The sequence below is a fragment of the Muntiacus reevesi genome, chromosome 9 (genome assembly GCF_963930625.1).
Source record: "Muntiacus reevesi chromosome 9, mMunRee1.1, whole genome shotgun sequence".
Classification (NCBI taxonomy): domain Eukaryota; kingdom Metazoa; phylum Chordata; class Mammalia; order Artiodactyla; family Cervidae; genus Muntiacus; species Muntiacus reevesi.
Genome location: NC_089257.1, coordinates 27,347,357 through 27,366,836, shown reverse-complemented (window position 1 = coordinate 27,366,836; position 19,480 = coordinate 27,347,357). Strand labels below are relative to the sequence as shown.

At 48.5% G+C, this 19,480-nt stretch overlaps 1 protein-coding gene across 3 annotated transcripts; it reads right to left on the bottom strand.

Annotated features, from left to right (window-relative positions):
- Positions 1-8,575: 8,575 nt before the first annotated feature.
- On the bottom strand, positions 8,576-12,657 carry C9H11orf91 (chromosome 9 C11orf91 homolog). Of its 3 annotated transcripts, none has more exons than XR_010664439.1 (3): positions 12,400-12,657; positions 11,630-11,765; positions 8,954-9,211 (listed from the first exon to the last, which is right to left on the bottom strand). XR_010664439.1 is itself a non-coding variant. In XM_065945525.1 (3 exons), exons 2-3 carry the CDS (start codon positions 10,850-10,852, stop codon positions 9,126-9,128), a joined length of 567 nt encoding a protein of 188 aa, XP_065801597.1. In that variant the 5' UTR covers positions 10,853-11,765; positions 12,400-12,652; the 3' UTR covers positions 8,964-9,125. The 3 variants fall into 3 exon arrangements, 2 of the variants coding, with proteins under 2 accessions (XP_065801598.1, XP_065801597.1); XM_065945525.1 differs by having other exon boundaries at positions 8,964-9,211; positions 10,372-11,765; positions 12,400-12,652; XM_065945526.1 differs by lacking the exon at positions 12,400-12,657 and having other exon boundaries at positions 8,576-9,211; positions 10,372-12,393.
- Between the last annotated feature and the right edge of the window lie 6,823 nt (positions 12,658-19,480).

Below are 19,480 nucleotides of genomic sequence, written 5' to 3'. Positions count from 1 at the left end.
AAAACAAACTATAAAATGACATCACTTCTTGAAACACACGTGTAATAAACTGTTTCTTTGGGATAGATCAGGAAGGATGCAGTGGACAATTTGGACTAGGAAACCACCCCTCTTTCCCCTGTAAAGATTCACAACCTTATTCTATAAGAGGCCCGATCGTGTACGTATATGTGCATGAACACAAACACACATGAAGCACCTTGGACTAGCAAGCCTGTCCTGATGGACCTGTGACTCTTCCCAAGTCACCCCCAGGAGGTATAGAAAGGGAACCTAGATTCCTGGAGGCTTACCCAGGAAGGAGCTGCTACTTGGAGGGAGCAGGTGGGCCAGCTGACCACTATGTCACCACGGGCAGTGCTTTCACTTCACTGGTTTATAGAGAGATACCAATTTTACCTGCTCCCGTATCAACGAACTTTGGAAACCAAGCCTACATTAAACCCCAAATTTCCCTCTTTCCAAATGTAACACAATCAAATCAATTAAATAAGTGTTAGTAGCTCAGTCGTGTCTGACTCTGCGATCTCATGGACTGTAGCCCACCAGGCTCCTCTGTCCATGGAATTCTCCAGGTAAGAATACTGGAGTGGGTTGCCATTTCCTTCTCCAAGGAGAGGGGGTTGGGGAAGTATATATATATATCCCTCTTTAGTCCTCAGCTGTCTATTATGGTAGCCACTAACCCTATGTGGCTATTTAAACTGAAATTTAAATAACTAAAAATAAAACGTACAATTCAGTTCCTCAAGCCACATGTCAAGTCTCAATAGCCACATGTGACTAATGGCTCCATATTAAGCAGCACAGATTTAGAACATTTCTGCCCCTGCAGAAGTTCTGTTAGACAACACTGATTGCTGTGGATTAAAATGCGTCGTGTCCTCCCCTCCCCCATATTTTGAAACATTAATCCCTAATGTGTTGGTGTTTGGAGATGGAGCCTTCGGAGGTAATTAGGTTGGTTTAGATGATGGTTGGATGGCATCACCGACTCAACGGACATGAATTTGAGTAAACTCCAGGAGTTGGTGATGGACAGGGAGGCCTGGTGAGCTGCAGTCCATGGGGTCGCAAAGAGTTGGATACAACTAAGCAACTGAACTGACTGAGGTCAAACCTTCATGATGGGATTAATGTCCTTATAAGAAGAAAGAGGGGCTTCCCTGGCAGCTCAGTGGTAAAGAACCCATCTGTAATGCAGGAGACTCAGGTTTGATCCCTGGGTTGGGAAGATCCTCCGGAGAAGGGCATGGCAACCCCACTCTGGTATTCTTGCCTGGAGAATCGCGTGGACAGAGGGCCTGGTGAACTACAGTCCACGGGATCGCAAAGAGACAGACACGACTTAGTGACTAAATAACAACAACAAGAGGGAAACACAACAGAGTGCTCTCTCCCTCCCTCCCTCCCTCCCTCTCTCTGTCACGTAAAGACACAACAAGAAGGCAGCTGATTGCAAGCCAGGAGAACTCTCACCAGGAACCAAATTGGCCAGCACCTTGAACTTGGACTTCCCTGCCTCCAGAACTGTAAGAAATAAATGTCTGTTGTTTACACCACCCAGTCTATGGTACTTTGTTATAGCAGCCTGAGCAGACCAATACAGAAAATCAGCATAAATGGGTCCTGTCCAGCTTTTTTTTAATTCATGTGAACTGGGCTTTTAACCTTGAAACTGGTTCTGGAAAGAGATTTTTCCTGTGGGAGTGAGACGTGACTCCCAGCAGGTTGCCACCTGCCTCTTCTGGGAAAGGGCTGACATTGCACCTGTGTTTATTTTTGCAATGAGTGTCTGCAATGGACACAATGTCTCCTCCTCCCTAAGGGTTTCCAAATTGCATTTTCTTCTAGATAATAATGAGCAAGCGATAAATATCGGCCCTGGACCTGAGAGGGGAAGGGGGCAATTTCATCCCATGTCTAAATCCATGCTGCCATCTAGTGGATCCCACCCCCCCCACCCCCACCACCAAGACAGAAACCAGGATTTTGTGCTGATGACCAGAAACTTCGATGCAAACTTGCCTGGCAAAACCCTAGGAAGGTGAGGATCATCTATGTGTCAGGTCATGAGCTGAGCAGTTTACACATTCTCTCAGTTAATTTGCAACCCCAGGCAGGGGGAAGTACTGTGCATTTTTCAGATGAGGAAAAGGACTCAGAGAAGTGAAGAACCTGCTTCACTGAAAGAACCATTGAATGGATAAATGAATGAACAAACCAGTAAAGGCATGCAGGTTTAGTTTATGTGCACCGTTTTCAGAGTTATAGAATGCTGGCACTGCATTCAGACAGACGCAGAGATGAGATGAGTAATCCTGGGCGTGCTGGGGAATGATGGATGGAACAGCTAACATTTATTCCTCCTTCTGCAGAAATCCTCCCCCAGGCTCCAGTAGAATATCACCTGATTATAGGGCATTTGCTGCTCTGTCTCTCCTCTCCCCTGACTTGTGGTGTGAGCCCAAAGCCAGCTGGCGAGCCACTCCCATTCTTCTCTTAGGAACTGAAACTAGCAAAGGGTTTCTGTGAGAGGGAACCCGACGTGATTCTCTAGGGGGAGCCTGAGCTGAGTCAACAGTCTAGGGAGAAAGGCAGAAGGTGTGCAGGTGTGTGGAGTGAGAGGAAGAGAGGGGAGCCAGCTGCCTGGGCTCCTTGTGGCTTCCAGACCCCGATGCCAATGGGCCTGAGGCCCATGAGGGGACATGTGATGTGTCTATAAATGCTCCTCTGTTCCAAGGGCCTCTCATGGGGCAGCAATCTCAGGACTCTGGCCACCCCACCCCAACAGGGACAGAAACAGACAAGCAACCCAGATGAGCCAATCACATTTGCTCTCCAAGGGACAAATGTGATTGGAGAGAACAAATGTGGTTGGAGCCAAGTGTCCAGGGACAGCGCCACATTCCTTTCCTCCTAAAGCCCTAGACACCCACTTTGTTTCTTTCTCTTGTGCTAGTTTCTACTGTTTGTAACCACCAACCCTACCATCATCCCCTCTTGTTATTTAAGTGAGCTGCTTTGAGTGGCCTCTTTTCCCCACCAGCAAGAAGAGCCCCTAGAACATGTGATCTTCCAGCTTGGTGTCACGGATGTATTTTCTGGATTCCTCTCTAGTCACTTTGCCACAGATACCTTCTTGGACGTGCTGATGCTCGGCTGTGGATGGGATGGAAGCCCTCTCTTTGGGGCACCACCTACAGAGGGGCTGAGTCCTTGACCTCATCTGAAGTGGTGGATGTGATGCTGTCTGGGAGAGATGTGGTTAGCTCTCACTAGAAAAGAATCACCCTCTTCCCCAAATTGCCCCCCAGCCATGCTCACCCCATCACTTTTGTAGAGCCCTGCAGTTTCAACTAGTAGCTCAGCAGTGAGAGATGAGTCCTAAATAGGATGGAAAACTATGACTATGGTAATCATGACTCTCATCTGAGAAAAATTTCCCCTCTATCTTCTTCATTGTTTTCTCCCACCCATGAGAACATGTCTCCATCTCCCAGATGACAAGACAGGCTCAGAGAGGTTGAGTAACACTCCCAAGGTCACATATCTGGGTGGTGACAGGCTCAAGATGCCATTGAAAAGAAAAGGCCAGTGTGCACGAGGCACCAGTACAGCCTTCACCTCCAGTGAGAGGGAAACTTTTAACGCAGTGATGACGTCTGTCTTCCTCCTGCTCCAAGAAGCCAGGCCCCTATAGACACTGGATCCTGCCTGAATCCTTTAGCTACAGCGAAGGGCACAGGTTATTTGGATGAGGGGGTGGGAGGTTTTCCCATCACACTTGAAATCTCTGCTTTTCTCAGGACTAATGATCCGTTGCTGGAGCAGTCATGATGCAAATATCTGGTTTCACCCTCTGTCAGATTTGCTGTTCTATCTAGCTCAAAAAAGTTACCGCTGGAGAGGATGAATGTCAGTCCCCCACCCAGAGGCTGTTTCCTCTGCTCACCCTCTACGCTGATGCCCTGAGAGTACAAGCTGCTAATCTGATTGGCTGAAGTCCAGGACATTCCCTGGGCCTTGCATCATCACCGGTTGAGACTCCATGCTTCCACTGCAGGGGGCACAGTTTGGATCCCTGATTCAGGGGAACTAAGATCCTACAAGTCCAGCAGCCAAAAAAAAAAAAGCCTGTCTTCACGAGCAGGTATGACCAGGCTCTTCTTTCCTACCTCTTCCATGTGGGTGACTAAGGGATCAGACAAGCCAGAAGCAGCAGGGAGCTTCAGTCATACCCTCAGCCTGACTCTGAATGCTCCAAAGCAGTTTTCCTTCTAGCTCAGCTATCAGTGATTTTTCCTGTTTATCTGGTGGTGGGTCAGTAAATGTTTAACAACCAACTTTTTATGGAGGTTGGAAAGGGTAGAGAGGGCAAGAACAACCCTGATTTGTACATTTGCCAATTTCCATAGTGTAAATACTCTCACTGTGGCCGGTTTCAAAACATCAACACAGACGTTACTCAGAAGGAATGTAACATTAGTACACTGTTATATAGTATTTCCACTATACGGACACAAGAGCCATAAATAACTTTAAGGACATGGGTAACTGTAAAATGGAGCAAAATAATTAGGGAGTGCTGAATTTTGAATATTTATTACCTTCATTTTAAATACTGTTTAGTTGTAACTTGATACAAGTTAATTTTTAACAATGGCTGTATTTAACAACCAGCTTACAAAATTCCTCAAAATTTAACCATTGGCTTTCATGAGCTGTCCCAGCTGGCTCCAGCATGCCACTGCATTTATCTATTATTCCATGCATATGGTGTTTGCTTCACCTGAACCCTTATCTTGTTTTCAATTGCCAAGCATCCTTCTTTTTGGTATACAGCCTCTTCCATTCCATTCCGTTTAGGATGGACTGAGAATCATAGGACCTGCCTCCTCCACCATCCTGATAACAGGACTTGTGACCACAGCCATTGGATGAAGGGACAAGTGCCAGGGCTGAGTGTGGGCACTCCAGAGACCTTGACTGTGATACCAGAAGACTGTCAACTCCATTCTCCCTTGGGGGACAACTGTGGGAGACAACTCAGCCCACTCCCAAACTACGCCCTCCTGGTGTTGAACCTAATGCTTCCTCCTGGTGACTCACTAGGGCTTCCCCTATGTCTGTGCCCTTTTACGCTGCAGGAGGGCCTGGGAGAACCTTGACAAGCCTGACTTCAATCCTCACTCTGCCCTTCCCTAGCCCTGTGCCCAGGGGTGGAGGAGAGAGTAACTCACTCCACCTTTCAGAGTCTCTGTCCCCTCATTTGTAAAACAGGCCAAGAATGGTTCCTATATCACAAGTTGCTAGTAAGAATTATTATTTTTTGCCATGCCACGGGGTTTTCTGGACCTTAGTTCCCTGACCAAGGATTGGACCCGTGCCCTGAGCAGTGAGAGCACGGAGTCCCGGTACTACTAAGAAGTAGACTGTTCATGTCAACTGCCTCCCGCTGTGCCCAGGATGCACTTAATCAGTGGCCAGTTTTATGAGTCTGGATGGATGGGGGTGGGGGGCAATGGAGGCTCTGGGGAAGAAATGGGAAATTGCCCTCCCACCAGCCACCCCGCCGGGCAGCTCCGCCCTCCTTGAGCTTGCTGCTGAGTTTTTCTGACTCTCGTTAAGAGTCTCCAGCTCCCCCCACTGGACTTGCCAGCCTGAAGTTTTCTAGAACAAGGGAGCTTCTCTTGCATCAACCAGCCTGGGGTAATGGGAATCTAGCTTCCTCCTAGAGAGGGGAGATAGGACCTGGAATGCCTAGGGTGGGAGGACTCCCAGGAGTTGTGAATCCTGGGGTTGTGAACTCCCACAGTGGTGAATTCTGTGGGGGCTGTCCAGACTTTGCTCACTCTATACTGGGTTTTGGAAACACTGAAATTCGTTGCTAAGGTTTAGAATCTGTGGGCTTTGGCCTGACATTGGGCCCACGCTCCTGGCTGCGGGCAGCAGTGGCTGAAACACCCCCGCGGTCAGGCAGCAGCTCTGTGGCTGGCCAGCCTCTGCCTGGCTCCCGGTACCCATGCCCAGGGTCTCCAGCTGGGCCTCACAGACATGCGCATTTGTGTTCTCAAGCTGGTGGTTGCTGCACAAACTCTGGGCCAAGTGTTTGTAGCCTCTGGGGCTCCCACCACCCCATCTATCATCATCAGGTGATAACCTCCTGCTATTAAGGATAAACCATCTCTGCTTCCATCCAAAGCCAATCTATTGAAAACCCAGGGCTTCCCTGGTGGCTCAGTGGTAAAGAATCCACCTGCAATGTGGAAGACCTGGGTTCAATCCCTGGGTTGAGGAGATCCCCTGGAGGAGGGCATGACAACTCATCCCAGTACTTTTGCCTGGCAAATCCCCATGGACAGGGGAGCTTGGTGGGCTCCAGTCCATGGGGTTGCAAAGAGTCAGACATGATTGGGCAACTAAGCACATTAAGAATAAACCATCTCTGCTTCCATCCAAAGCCAATCCTACTATAAACTAGACCTGACCCCTCTCATCCACTCAAGGACACCATTCCAGCAATTCCTCCTCTCTCTGAAGTCATAGGTTAAATCCATTTCACCTGTCTTCACTAATCAAGGTTGTTTTAAGACTTGCATATCCTCCCAGCAGCATGAAGCCTAAACAGTAAGATGTTTGCCTGAGTTATTGTACAGATACATGGAGGCTAATTCTATCTGAATGGGTTAAGATTGGATAGGACCACTGACCCTCTAACTGGGACTGAACCAGGGTCCACTCAGGAACCTTTTGACATCTGAGGGCCCAAACCTCCACGCTCAGAACGTGCAGAGTTGCATAGCTGAGTTACGCCTGCACAGGAGGACAAGTCCTGCATCTATTCCCAATCACATCCCCACATTCCCCACGCCTGACCTGCATCATCTTTATTAGTAATCACATAAATACCCCAGCCCCTTGCCTTTTGGGGGCAGACTTATGACTTGTTCTTTCAGCCTCTCCTCCAGTTGTCTCACAAATATGACCTCTTTTTGCTCCAAACATTGGCGAGTCAGCATTTGGCTTGCTGTGCGTCAGGCAGAGACCTCTTCTTTGTCAGTTTTTCTCCCTCTATGGGGTCATTCCCCATCAGACAAATGCATGGTCATTTCTCCTTTCTTAAAAAACCCTTATCTCCACCCTGCTTGCCCTGCCAGTTGCTTCTATCTTAGCTCTATCTGAAGCTAAACTTCCTATAAAGGCATCTACTTCGTGTCTCTAATTCCTCTCCTCCCATTCTCAAACAACTACAGTCAGGCATCAACCCCTTATGCTCAACCGAAACTGCAAAAAAGCAATACGAAATCGTGTTGCTAAATCCAGGAGCAAATACTCAGGCTCCGCTTGACCAATCAATGCTATTTGTCAGACCCCCTCCGCTTCCCCCTCCTACTTCATATGTCTTTGAAGACACCTGGCTGTTGTTGTTTAGTAGATAAGTTGCATACAACTCTTTTGCAACCCCATGGACTATAGCCAGCCAAGCTCCTCTGTCCATGGGATTCTCAAGGCGAGAATACTAGGGTGGGTTGCCATTTCCTTCTCCAGGGGATCTTCCCGACCCAGGAATCAAATCCATATCCCCTGCATTGGCAGGTGGGTTCTTTACCTCTGAGCCACCAGGGAAGCCTGGCTCACTAGCTACTCTTTTCCATTCTCCTCTGAAAGAAGCCCAAACTTCACAGATTCTTCAGCTACGATCTAGGCTGCTGGCATAGTGAAGGCACAAGGGGGTCGAGAAGCTAAGCACCCAAATGTTATACTTAATGAAAGATTTAGGTTTTCTTTTTTAGGCTGCACTGTGCGGCATGCAGAATCTTAGTTCCCCAACCAGGGATCAAACCCATCTCCTCTGCATTGGCAGCATGGAGTCTTAACCACCAGGGAAGGCCCTGGAAGATTTGTTCTAGATCAAAGATTTGTTCTATCAGCTATGTTATCCTTCGTGTGCTTGTGCCACCGGGTCCTGGCTCCTCCTCGCCACAGAGGCAGTGCCTGGCAGCAGAGGACCCAGCAAGGGGGAAAGGGCAGGAACACTGCACCATTGCTTCTCACTTAGCTCAACAATCCCAACAACCTCCTGTTTTCTCTTCATCCTTCCTTACTCTGTTCTCAACATAGCACAAATCAGAACCTGTTACTCATCAACTGAAAACTCTCTACTTTCCATCGCACTCAGAGTAGAATCCCCAGGTCCTTACCATGTCTGTAAGGTTCCATGCAAATGGACCCTCTCTGCCCTCATCCCTTCCTCCCTCCCCTTACTCCTGCTCCAGCCGTCTGCGCTCTCTGCTGGCCCTCAAACCTCCCAGCGTGCTCCCACCTTCAGCCTTTGCACCTGTCCTTCACCCTGAAATGCTCCCCTAGGGTGTCTCCTGGCTATTGCCCTCAATCTCCATCAATCACTGTTTACAAGTTCTCTCTTCAAGAAACCCTGCTTTCCTCCCACCCTCCTGACCATCCTCATCCCTACTTTTTGTTTTCCCCTTAACCTATCATCTTCTGATACTATATTATGATTTACTAATAATATTTGCTGTCTGTATCCCCACCCCCAACCCCAAGAGCCCAGGAGGGTGCCTAACACATAATAAGCACTCAAGTATTTGACTATATGAATGTCTAGGAAGGACCGTGCCTTTCATCAGATTAACAAAGAGTTTTTTGTGCTCCAAAAAGCATTTAAAAATTATAAAACATTTCCAAGGACTAAAGCTGTTTGAAACCAAACTAACCCCTTGTTCCAGTCCTCAAAGAGCCTTTCCGAGTAGGGACATGGCAACAGAACCAAATATATGTTGCCCTTGGCTTTTTCCAATCCCCCTGACTTGACAGTGTTGGGGATCCCCACCTCCCCTGGTTTTGGAAGCCCCTGAATGCTGGCTGGGCAGCAGCCTCCAGCCCCTCTGAGAGCACTCCCCCCAGCAGTGGCACAGACAGGAGAGAGACCATGAGATTTACCATGCAAGTGGGCACTGTATGTGGGGCACGTGCTGGGAGCAACGAGAACAGCAGTAAATACAGAACAGAAAATAACGATCTTTGAAATGACAACAAACGGGACACATTATCTAAGCACTAACGCCTAAGGAGGCGGCTGCCAGGCTCTGGTGGGCAGCTCCTCAGGAGAGAGAGGCCGACTTCTTCCCAGGCTGCCTGGTCTTCAGGCCTTGTAACTTTTCATCCTTCAGCGCCTTCAAGAATTTATCTGCAGAAGACCAAAACAAACTTAGATGTAGGAGCGAGAAGGGCTTTTTTTCTAACACTTCCAAAGCTAGCTTTGGGGAAGCAATCGTGTGCTTCCCCACATGAGTCCCAAACCTATTCAGACCCAAGATGGGTGAGGGGGGAAAAACCCCTAAGAATCAAAACACATCCAAGTGGAGAAATATGTGGTTGAGAAATCCAGGACTTAGAAAGTCCAAGTATTCTAGTTTTCTTCTTGAGGAAGTGGGGAAGGGGACATCACAGAGTGCCTGATGAATGGGGGATCATTCCCATGACCACATGTACCTAAACATGTAGTCTGTTTCACAATAATGGGGATGGTCTTTCTAGAACCATCTGCCCTCCTCCAGTGGTCAAGAGCTAGCCTTAGCCAGACCAGGTGTTGGCAAACACAAAGTCTGTTGAACAGCCTACGGCTCCTGAATATTCCACAGTGCAATCTGGTCCTTTTGGCAGTAAAACTGGATTTAACAACTTTACTCTGGAACAGAGAGGACTCAGTCAGTTTGCACACTAGAGGAATTCTGCCCTGGTCTGCCTAAGACTTTAGACCTTAGATCAGATGGCAGAGGCCAGGACCCTGGTGAGAGAGCAGCCAGAGGTGTCATAGGAGGTGACCTTCCAGCATTGAGAAATGGAAGATTCCAAAGGCTCTCGGTGAGCATCCTCAGCCTTTTGGGTCTTGCACCTCTCCCTAGAGATCAAATGACCCTCACCTACTCCCCCTCCATCCACTGAGGACCCCAGTTTAAGATAAACACTGAGTCAGGCCTCTAGAAACAGGGGTTGTCTGTGGGGGTGGACTCCCCCAGGGTGGTTGTACTACTGTGCAGGAAGCTTAAAGTTCAACCTGGGGTTGTGATGGACCGAGTTCCAGGTGTAGAGTTCAGAGTAACATGAGGGCTCAGGGAGGGGGGAAGCTGGAACTTGGGGCAAAAGGGTCCAGATTTACGGTGGAGGAAGAAACTGGTTGAAAGCCAGGATGGAGTGTCTGGGTTCCGGGGAGGGGGGTAATTGGTTTGGGATCTGGGGTTCCTGGGAATTGGAGTCTGAGCCTAAAGGCCACACTGCGGGTGAGGGGCTCGGGGGCACGGAGCCGAGGAGGGAGCCAAGGCAGGCTAAGACGCCGGGGTCACGCACAGCGCTGGGAGTCGAAGCCGTCCCCAGTTATGGTCAGCAGCTCCAGCTCCTTAATCCGGATCTCCAGCTCGCACAGTTCCTCGGGCTGGGAGGCAGAGGCTAGCCGGGAGGTCGTGGGGCCGGGAACCAGCGGGGAGGCCGCTGCCTCGGGCCCGGGCGGTGGAGAGTAAAAGAAGCGCAGAGGCTCGTAGGGGATGGAGGCCAGGCCGGAGGGCCAGGGCGGCGGACAAGGGCGCTCACTAGGGGGACCCAGGCCTGGTGGCGGCGGGGGCGCTGCGGCCGAGGGCGCCTGGGGCAGGGACCGGCCCCCCGCCGCCGGCGCCCCTCCAGGCTTCAGCGGCACGAAGAGCTTCTTCCAGATGTTGAAGTCGCTGAGCGGCGACGAGGAGAGGCCGCGGTCGTAGAGGGATGGGAAGTAGAGGGGCGGAGCCGGTCGCTGGCTCATCGCGGGGCTCTGGCTGCCGCGCCGCCCCTTCGGCATCGTTTGAATGGAAGCTGCGTGGGAGGAACCCCGCGCCGGGAGACGCGAGCCCCGGCCCCGAGTCGCCGGGATTCCGAGGTTCCACAGGCCACGCCCCGAGGGAGCGGCCCCGCCCCCAAACAGTCGGGGTTTTCCAGTCCGGCTGGCCACGCCCCAGAATGTGGCCCGCCGACGCCCCCAGGAGTGAGAAAGGCCACCCTAGTGGAGGGAATGGGGAACCGGGCGCATCCGTTCTGTTGTGCCGCTCATCTCCTATCGGAGATCACCCAGCGTCCTCGACGACCTCAGCACCTCCACGTCCTCCAGACCCCGGCCAGGTCCCGCCCCAAGACTCCCACTACCGCCCCTGAATTTCACAAGCCTCACTCGCGTTATTGCACCCCTGACTCCTGCTCTCTCATCCCACTATAACCTCATCCAAAAGCAGGAAGCCGCGAGCTGGTCAGAACTCCGAGAGGAAACCTTCTTCAGTCTTCCTGTCCTTTCGTGTTTGTCTCTGCGCGTGTGCGGGCGTGTTCAGTCGTGTCAGACTCTTTGCGACCCCATAGACTGTAGCCCACCAGACTCCTCTGTCCACGGAATTTTCCAGGGAAGAATACTGGAGTGGGTTGCCATTTCCTAGCCAGGGGATCTTCCCCACCCAGGGATTGAATTTGCCTCTCTTGACTTGGCAGGTAGATTCTTTCCCACTGTGCGACCTGGGAAGCCCCTCTCCTCTTATAGGGAGAAAAAAAAAGTCCTAGAAACTTGCCCCCTGCATCAGCAGACTTCGCTTACCACCCCTCCTTGCAGAGAAGTCCGGGGAAACAAGTATCTGACTTTTCATTCTCTATAACAAAAGAAGCAGGTTGATGGGAATGGCTGTTAGAACCAACCCAAGTTTTCACCAAATTTCCCAGTGTTGTGGACAATTCTGGGGAAAAAAAGGAGAGAGAGAGCCTTTTATGGATTTGTAATAGACCTGACCTAGGTGTCTTTAGTGAAATGCAGTTTAATTTTCTGCCAAACACTGCTTATCAGGAGCTAAAAGGCAGTCAATGAACCACCACAAGGAAATTTTGAAGAGCAACCCTCAAACAGCTCAGTTATTTTTTAAGGTGATTTGGATATACTGCCCAAGGACATGCCCAGATCATTTAAATAGTAGCCTGCATTAGCCATAGATGGAAGGAGAGTAAATTTCCTTGAAAACCTCTGCCTAATGATACTGAGGTTAATGAACAAAGATGAATGGGGGCCAGTTTAGTCTGCTAGTCAGTTAAGATCTGAGTCAGATCCAGGTCCACTAGCAAATACTGTGTGCGTGTATGTGTGTGTAGCAGCAAAGCGGACTCAGATGTCCTGGACTGGCGAGTTGCTGGACTTCTAAGATGATTTTCTGCAAAATAAAAGAACCAGGCGGCCTCATAGGGTTGTTTCTGATGATCAGATGGAAGACAATAGTGTGTGTGAAGAACTTGTAAATGCATGTATTCTGTCCAAATATAAGAGCAGTTCCCATTGAGGGGCTTGTCTGAAACTAAGAAGATTTTTCTTCCCATACTCACTTGTAAGCTTCTTGAGGGCGAGGATCTGGCCCAAGGATCTTATAATGCTGGGCATATAATGGTGGTGGTGGAGTGGTTTAGTCACCAAGTTGTGTCTGACTCTTGTGACCCCATGGACTGTAGCTCGCCAGGCTCCTCTGTCCATGGGATTTTCCAGGCAAGAGTACTGGAGTGGGTTGCCATTTCCTTCTCCAGGGGATCTTCCCAACTCAGGGTTCGAACCCAGGTCCCCTGCATTTCAGGCAGATTCTTTATGAACTGAGCCACCAGGGCATATAATAGGATTCAATAAATATTTGGGCACTTTTAAAATAGTATTATGTATTGTGGGAACTGAAGGAGATCAGAATATACCACCACAAGATACACCACTTTGGCATAAGAATTATTTTAAGTTGAAGTTAACTGAGAAAAAGCAGATACAGGAGTTACTCTGTCCTCTCCTTTTCTGCCTAAAAGCAGGGCATAAATTTCCCCTTTTAAAGGTTACAAAATTTCCTTTGTAAAGATAAAATAAATTTCCCTTTGTGAAGGTGTCCCCAATCCCCTCTCCCACACCAGAATAGAGAGACAACTCTTATCACTGAAAATGGCCCTAACTTTAGTTTGCATAACAGGGCCTTACCAAACAACCTTTATCTTCCATAAGCTTCCGGCATTTATTGGGTTGGCCAAAAAGTTCGTTTGGGGTTTTTCTGTAAGATCTTACTAAAAAACTTGAATCAACTTTTTGTCCAATCCAATATTTACCTTCCTACAATTTACCTAGAAATGAAAATTCCTGGAAACCCAAACCCCTTTCACTTTGTCTTATTCACAGTTTATCACCCTTTGTTGAGATGGTTTAGGAGCTCTCAAACCTAAACACTTCTTTGGGTTTTCACTACTGTTGTGTAAGGCCCACATGTGCATGCATAATGAATCTTTTCTCTTATTCATCTGTCTTTTGCTGCTTTAATTCTCATGACCCAGCTACTGAACCTAAAGTAGCAGAGGAGGTTTTTTTCCCACCTCTACAGAATCGTAGTAATGGTAAGAACCAGGGTCTGAGACTCAGACCTGGGAATCCACCGTGTATTTGGCTGTGTGAGTGAACCTTTCTGAACCTCGGTTTTTCATCTATACAGCAGGAATAGTAATGGTACCTACTTGCTTGGGTTGGCAAGATTAAATGAGACAATCTAAGTACCTGGGCATAGTACCTATGTTAGCTCTTATTGTTACATGCTGAAGATTCTTAGAATGGAAAGAGACTTTGCATTAAATTTTATTAAATGATGTAATATAATCAGATGTTTTTATATGTATTTCTCCTTTCAAAGAGGAAAAGCTTCCAGATGTTTTTTCTTAGCTCCAAGATAATCTAAAGATTTGATACTGGATGGCTTAATCATAACACCATTGTTTTAGACAATGGGTTTAAAAAGAGGTTATTTCCTGTAACAAGCACACCACGAGAAAACTCAGGTGCCACAATGAGCAAGCACTTGAGATAAACCTGAGTTTGGAGGTGAAGTCCAAATGGAGCCATAATAAACCATGGTTTTTAAGAAAAACACCTATAGATTATCTCTGGAAATAAAGGTCCGGGAAATTCAAGTTGCTAAAGAACAGATAAAGCAGGCTTATGTTAATTTTACACAGAACCTTTCTCTCCTGGAGTCCAAAGCTGTTGTATAACCTGCCTCTCCCCCCAAATCCCCATTTAGTACCATCCTATTGGGCTTGAGGGACTCAATTCTAACACCCCTGCCCCCTGTTTGCATTTGGAACCAAGACATATGTGAGGCCTCCTTTGCTGATGAAGTTCAGTTGGAAGACGTGGTTAGAGGTCTGGCAGCAGCTAGGCTTACTCATACTGCGCCTCTCAATTGACCTCACCCACCAGCTCAAGGCCCTGTGGGAAAACCACAGGCTTTGTGTACAGAGAAAGGGCCTTCATGGACACAGCAAAGAGACTGCCAAGAACCAACCTGATTCTTTCTCTGAACTCCCTAAGCAGGGCTGTCCTTTCTCCACTCTCTAGAGGAGAGGGGCCAGGAGTGTCACTATTCATAAAACATCAAGATGGAAGTTCCTCCCAACACTGATTTAAACTCTATTTACCTAGTTTGCCTCGCTGCAGTTGGAGTTTGTAAATTTTCCATTGCCACATCCCTCTCCAGCCAGGCAGTCCTGGGGTGCTGTTTGCCTGGCTCCCTCAGTCGTGGGACTGCTGAAGATGGTACAGAAGACTTCCCCTGGGAGTACACTTTCCCTCCATCACTCTAGCTCTGCATCTAGATACACTGCCGGCCAGCACACCATCTCTAGGGTCTCTGCCTCTTGAGGGATACATCAGGATTTTCCATGCCTGCCTTGGCTCTGGATGGCTTTTAGGGAAATACAGTGGCTTGGAATATAACAGAGTTGTTATAGAGAGAATGTTTGTGTCCACTGAAATTCATATGATGGAGAAAGCAATGGCAACCCACTCCAGTACTCTTGCCTGGAAAATCCCATGAATGGAGGAGCCTAGTAGGCTGCAGTCCATGGGGTCACTAAGAATCAGACACGACTGAGTGGCTTCACTTTTCACTTTCATGCATTGGAAAAGGAAATAGCAACCTACTCCAGTGTTCTTGCCTAGAGAATCCCAGGGACGGGGGAGCCTGGTGGGCTGCTGTCTATGGGAGAGGCAGAGTGATAGATTAAGTTCAGAGTCGGACGTGGGTGAAGCGACTTAGCAGCAGCAGCAAACTCATATGAAACCCTGACTCCCAATGGGAGAGTATTAGGAAGTGGTTATGCCTGAAGACACAGCCCTCATACGTGGGATGAGTGCCCTGAGAATAAGAGAGATCTCTTTCTCTTCCACCACGTGAGGACACAGAGGACCACTGCCAATGAACCAGGAACTGGCGTCTCACCAGATACCAAGTACACTGGAGCTTTTATTTGGGACTTGCCAGCCCCCAGAACTGTGAGATAGAAATGTTTGTTGTTTAAGCCACCCAACCTATGGTATTTTTTTTATATAGCTGCCTGAACAGACTGAGACAAGAGTCAATGCTTGAATCAGGACTCTTTGTGACTCCGGGAAAATCATGCTAGGTCCCTGACCCTCCGTCTTCTGACCTGTAAAGTGAAGACAGTATCTGCTTCACAGGGTTGATGTATTTGATGAAAATATGTATAAGCAGTACCTGGGACACATCTCTGGTGCTCAAGGAGGTGTGACTGATTAGCATTCACTTCCACATGGATTCCTTCGTTCACCATGAGTTCCTGGTAAATTGATGAGAAAAATGGATCAGGAGGGGTCCCTCCTTGAAAATCAGACCCCCTCCAGGTTGAGAGGGGCTTCCCTGGTAGCTCAGATGATAAAGACTCTGCCTGCAATGTGGGAGAACTGGGTTCGATCCCTGGGTTCAGATGATCCCCTGGAGGGGGGCATGGCAACCCACTCCAGTATTCTTGCCTGGAGAATCCCCATGGACACAGGAGCCTGGCGGGCTACAGCCCATGGGGTTGCAAAGAGTCGGACACAACTGAGTGACTCAGCAGCAGCAGCCAGGTTGAAAAGCCCTACACCCTAGAAGCGGATTCCTTGTTGTCCTGCTGAAGACACTGATAGTGAAACCACAGAATGCATTTCAGGACGTAGTGCAGCATAGGTTCTCCCATCTTGGTGCAGAAATAATTCAGTGAGAGGCAGAGTGATAGATTCAGTTCAGTTCAGTCGCTCAGTCGTGTCCAACTCTTTGTAACAGCATGGACTGTAGCCTGCCAGGCTCCTCTGTCCATGGGATGCTCCAGGCATGGAGAATGTTGCAAGGGATTGTCATGCCCTCTTCCAGGGGATCTTCCCAAACCAGGGATTGAATCCAGGTCTCCTGCATTGCAGGTGGATTTTTTACCATCTGAGCCACCATAGAAGCCCAATGGCACTTCAGAAATGAGAAACAGGTGGTAACATATACTAAAATATGGTAAATCGTGTCGTTTCAGTAAAATGTCACCTTTCTCCTATATATATGTGTGTGTGTGTGTGTGTGTATATATATATATATATATATTTTTTTTTTTTTTTTCCCCTATTTTGTCCACACTGGGTCTTAGTTGTGGCATGAAGTACCTTTAGTTGCGGCATGTGAACTCTTAGTTGTGGCATGTGGGATCTAGTTCCTTGACTAGGGATCGAACCCAGGCCACCTGCATTGGGAGTGCATAGTCTTAGCTACTGAACCACCAAGGAAGTCCCCACCTTTCTTCTATATTTCTGCTCTTAGTACATGCAGAAAAACCCCTTCTCGAGAATCATTAACTTGATTTTGATGGGTATGATGTAGGTCTTATTCCATCATCATTGTTTGGGGGCATGTCTCATGCTTCTGAGGCACAGTTTTGTTGCCTAGCAAGTCTGTGTGGTTTTGTTGCTAGGCAAAGCCTGCTTGCTTGCTTGCTTGCTTAAGCAAGCCTGCTTTCTTGAGTGACCATTAACTTACGGGAGTCTTCCGTACTTTGTACTTAAGATCCCCGTTGGAGTTAACTATTTAGTCATCTACTTTGTCCCTTTACTCTGCCCCTATGATGTGTGTGTTAATTGCTCAGTCATGTCTGACTCTTTGTGACCCCATGGACCGTAGCCCGCCAGGCTTCTCTGTCCATGGAATTTTCCAGGCAAGAATACTGGAGTGGATTGCCATTCTTCTCCAAAGGAACTTCCCAACCCAGGGATCGAACCCTGGTCTCCTGCATTGCAGGTAAGATTCTTTACCGTTTGAGCTATAGGAAGTGGTCCCTATGGTAGTAAACATAAAGAGAAGCTACTGTGTACTAGGTACTTGTCTTCACTCACTTTATCTTTCTAACAACCCCTAGAAGCAGGCATCATTGTCCCCACTTTCCAGATGTGGAAACTGAGGCATACAAGGCTCAGTTACTTACCTGAGGTCCTGTGGCTGGTTAGCATCAGAGCTGGTGTTCCACACAGGCAGGCTGACTCCAGGGCCCACTCCCTCCGACAGCCTCCCAGCAGTTGCCTCAGCCCTCAGGCAAGGCCACCTTCCTGGCCTCTGGCTTCCCATCCTCTTCTTGGCAGGGGGCTGGCTCTAATTGGAAGTTGTTTGTATCACAGTTCAAGGGCCCAGCTATTCTGGGAACCATGGAACAGTCTTTTATTACTTATTTGAATTAACCATTGTGTTGGTCTGAACCTCGGGGGTGGGGGGAGGCATTCCCACCTCCCTTCCCAACACCCACTATTTCAAGAAAGTTTCTTAAAACTGCAGCCTAGCCATTTTTCTTGTTTCTCTCGGTTGGATATGTTCCTCTGTATTCTCAGTGTTAGTACAATTTTTAATAAACCAAACCCTGGGAGGTAGATTGGCTGGCATGGAGAATGCAGGGGCTTGGAAGGTGAGACCCAAGTCTGAGTCCCATCAACCAGCATGAACCAGTGGTGCAACCTTGGGTGAAATGATGTCACTAACGCTTGCTATCCACTTGGTGTGTTTTCATGTTACACTGATGGTTACAGTTGTAGGGTAGGTCATCAGAATTTTCTGTTCACAAGCAACAGAGGTTGATACTGAGGGTTTATACAGAGGGATATGAGATAGCTCATGGAATTAAAAGCTTAAGATTTAAGTTTAGAAGATGCAGATACCAGGGTAATTATGGGGGTCCAGGTTAAGGGGAAGAAATCAACAGCCTGTTCAGTGTGGCCACTGGGGTGGTGAATACTATTGGCTGGCTATTCTCGATGACTGTTTTTAACCCTTTCCATCGATGGCATCCCCTACAAAGACTGGAAATTCTGCCAGCCCCTTTGAAGCTAGGGACAGCCATGAGACACAGTTCCAGTCAGAACACATCCCTGAGAGCTTTCTGAGAAGGGTTTTACTTTCCCAATAAGAGGGACAGAAACAACTGAAATTTTCTCCTCATCTTGTCTTCCTGCCTTGAACCCAGATGCAATGCTGGAACTTCTGCAGTCATTTTATGATCAGGAGGGAAAGACCCAATTTAGCACAAATATCCCAGCCCAGACATCACTGAGCAGCTCAATCAACTGCCAGCGGCTGCCCACCTCCAGGCTGCCCCACTCAGTGAAATGGACAAGGACGGTCGTTTATAAACACTCTGATGGGTTTGGGTACAGACAGTACTATGCACGTGCTGTGCTAAGTCACCTCAATCCTCTCCGACTCTCTGTGACCCTACGGCCTGTAGTTCACCATGCTCTCCTCCTCCGGGGGATCTTCCGGACCCAGGGATAGAATCTGCATCCTGCGTCTCCTGCATTGGCAGGCAGGTTCTTTACCACTAGCGCCACCTGGGAAGCCCCAATACTATGCACAGTTACTGAGAAAAATGAACTCATATACATACAGTGCCTAGACTGGTGCCTGGCACACAGTAAGCCCTCAAGTTGTCACCCAATATGCTCCCTATTCAAAAATTTATTTAGAGCCAGGTGCCATTTATCTACCCTAGTAGAGTTTATGCGTTATGCTGAGTTCCACTTCTGGTCACAGCACCATTACAAGCCAACAGTGCTCACATACAGGGTCAGCATGCAGGGGCTGACCAATCTGCATATGGCCCATAGCAGCAAGGGTGGGAAGAGCAGCAGCCCCCGGGAAGCTGATCACGGAAAAGAAGCTCCCTTCTCCACAGTCAGTCTTCTCCAGGGGATCTTCCTGAAGCAGGGATCCAACCCGGGTCTCCTGCATTGCAGACAGAGTCTTTACCATCTGAGTCACAAGGGAAGCCCCCAATGGGGTTATCACCACCCACTAATGAACCCAAGACTAGTGACTCTCCAACTCATCTGGCCTCTGTAGCATTGCCTGTTGGTGAGGGGTGGGGTGTTGTAACACATAGCACGTGGGATCTTAGTTCCATGAACAGGGATGGAACCTGCATTGAAAGTGTAGAGTCTTAACCACTGGACCACCAGGGAAGTCCCTATATTCTTGCCTTTGGGTCCAGACATCAAACCCTTAGCCTACGGCATGAGTCATAGCAACTATCTGCAGAAAGAAACCTCAAAACTTTAAGACTATACAACCCCTGCTGATTCTGACTCCCAGCA